Raw genomic sequence first — 578 nt, forward strand, 5'->3', positions numbered from 1 at the left:
TTTAAAAAAAAAAAAAAAAAAAAAAAAACAAAGGGACGTCAGACAAACGACAGATCAGGGCGGCCATATTGTCCATGTTGTTGTTATTATTGTTACGAAGAACCCGTTGCGTAACAAGAGGATTCAGGATCGAGGAACGAACGAGCGTTTGGCGCGAGTATGGAGATTCGTGTGTGTCGTATCATTTGATCGCTGATGGGTGACGTCACGCGTAGGTCCGCCGCCGGTGCACCAGCTCATACGAAACGAGAAGACTGAAAAGACGCCGACGGTGTCGGTATCCAGCGCCCCGACTTTCTCGCCGGTACTGAGGCCCGAGGACGGCGGCCATCGCGGAATGGACTCGCCGCACTCCCAAACGGGTATGTCCCATCGAGCACCCTTATCACCTTATATATATATGTTATATATATATATATAATACAATATACATACCGTTACTCTTATCTATTATCACACTGTACTCATGTATTATATAGCGTACGTGTAGAATTTTTCATTAGGTACCTATTACCCATCCTGTGGCCATTAATCATAGACACGTCGGCCAGTGATGATCAGCGGAGTAACACGACGAG

At 46.0% G+C, this 578-nt stretch overlaps 1 protein-coding gene across 2 annotated transcripts in view; it reads left to right on the top strand.

Moving 5' to 3' along the window:
* The window catches only part of LOC107273381 (nuclear factor 1 B-type), a gene marked incomplete in the record, with an annotated part of 29,762 nt that overhangs the window by 16,731 nt on the left and 12,453 nt on the right, over positions 1-578 (top strand). For both annotated transcript variants that reach the window (XM_015751531.2, XM_015751532.2), the window contains 1 exon segment: positions 216-362. In XM_015751531.2, the coding sequence (XP_015607017.1) occupies positions 216-362 (147 nt within the window).

Source organism: Cephus cinctus, unplaced genomic scaffold, assembly GCF_000341935.2.
Source record: "Cephus cinctus unplaced genomic scaffold, Ccin1 Ccin1_scaffold1583, whole genome shotgun sequence".
Classification (NCBI taxonomy): domain Eukaryota; kingdom Metazoa; phylum Arthropoda; class Insecta; order Hymenoptera; family Cephidae; genus Cephus; species Cephus cinctus.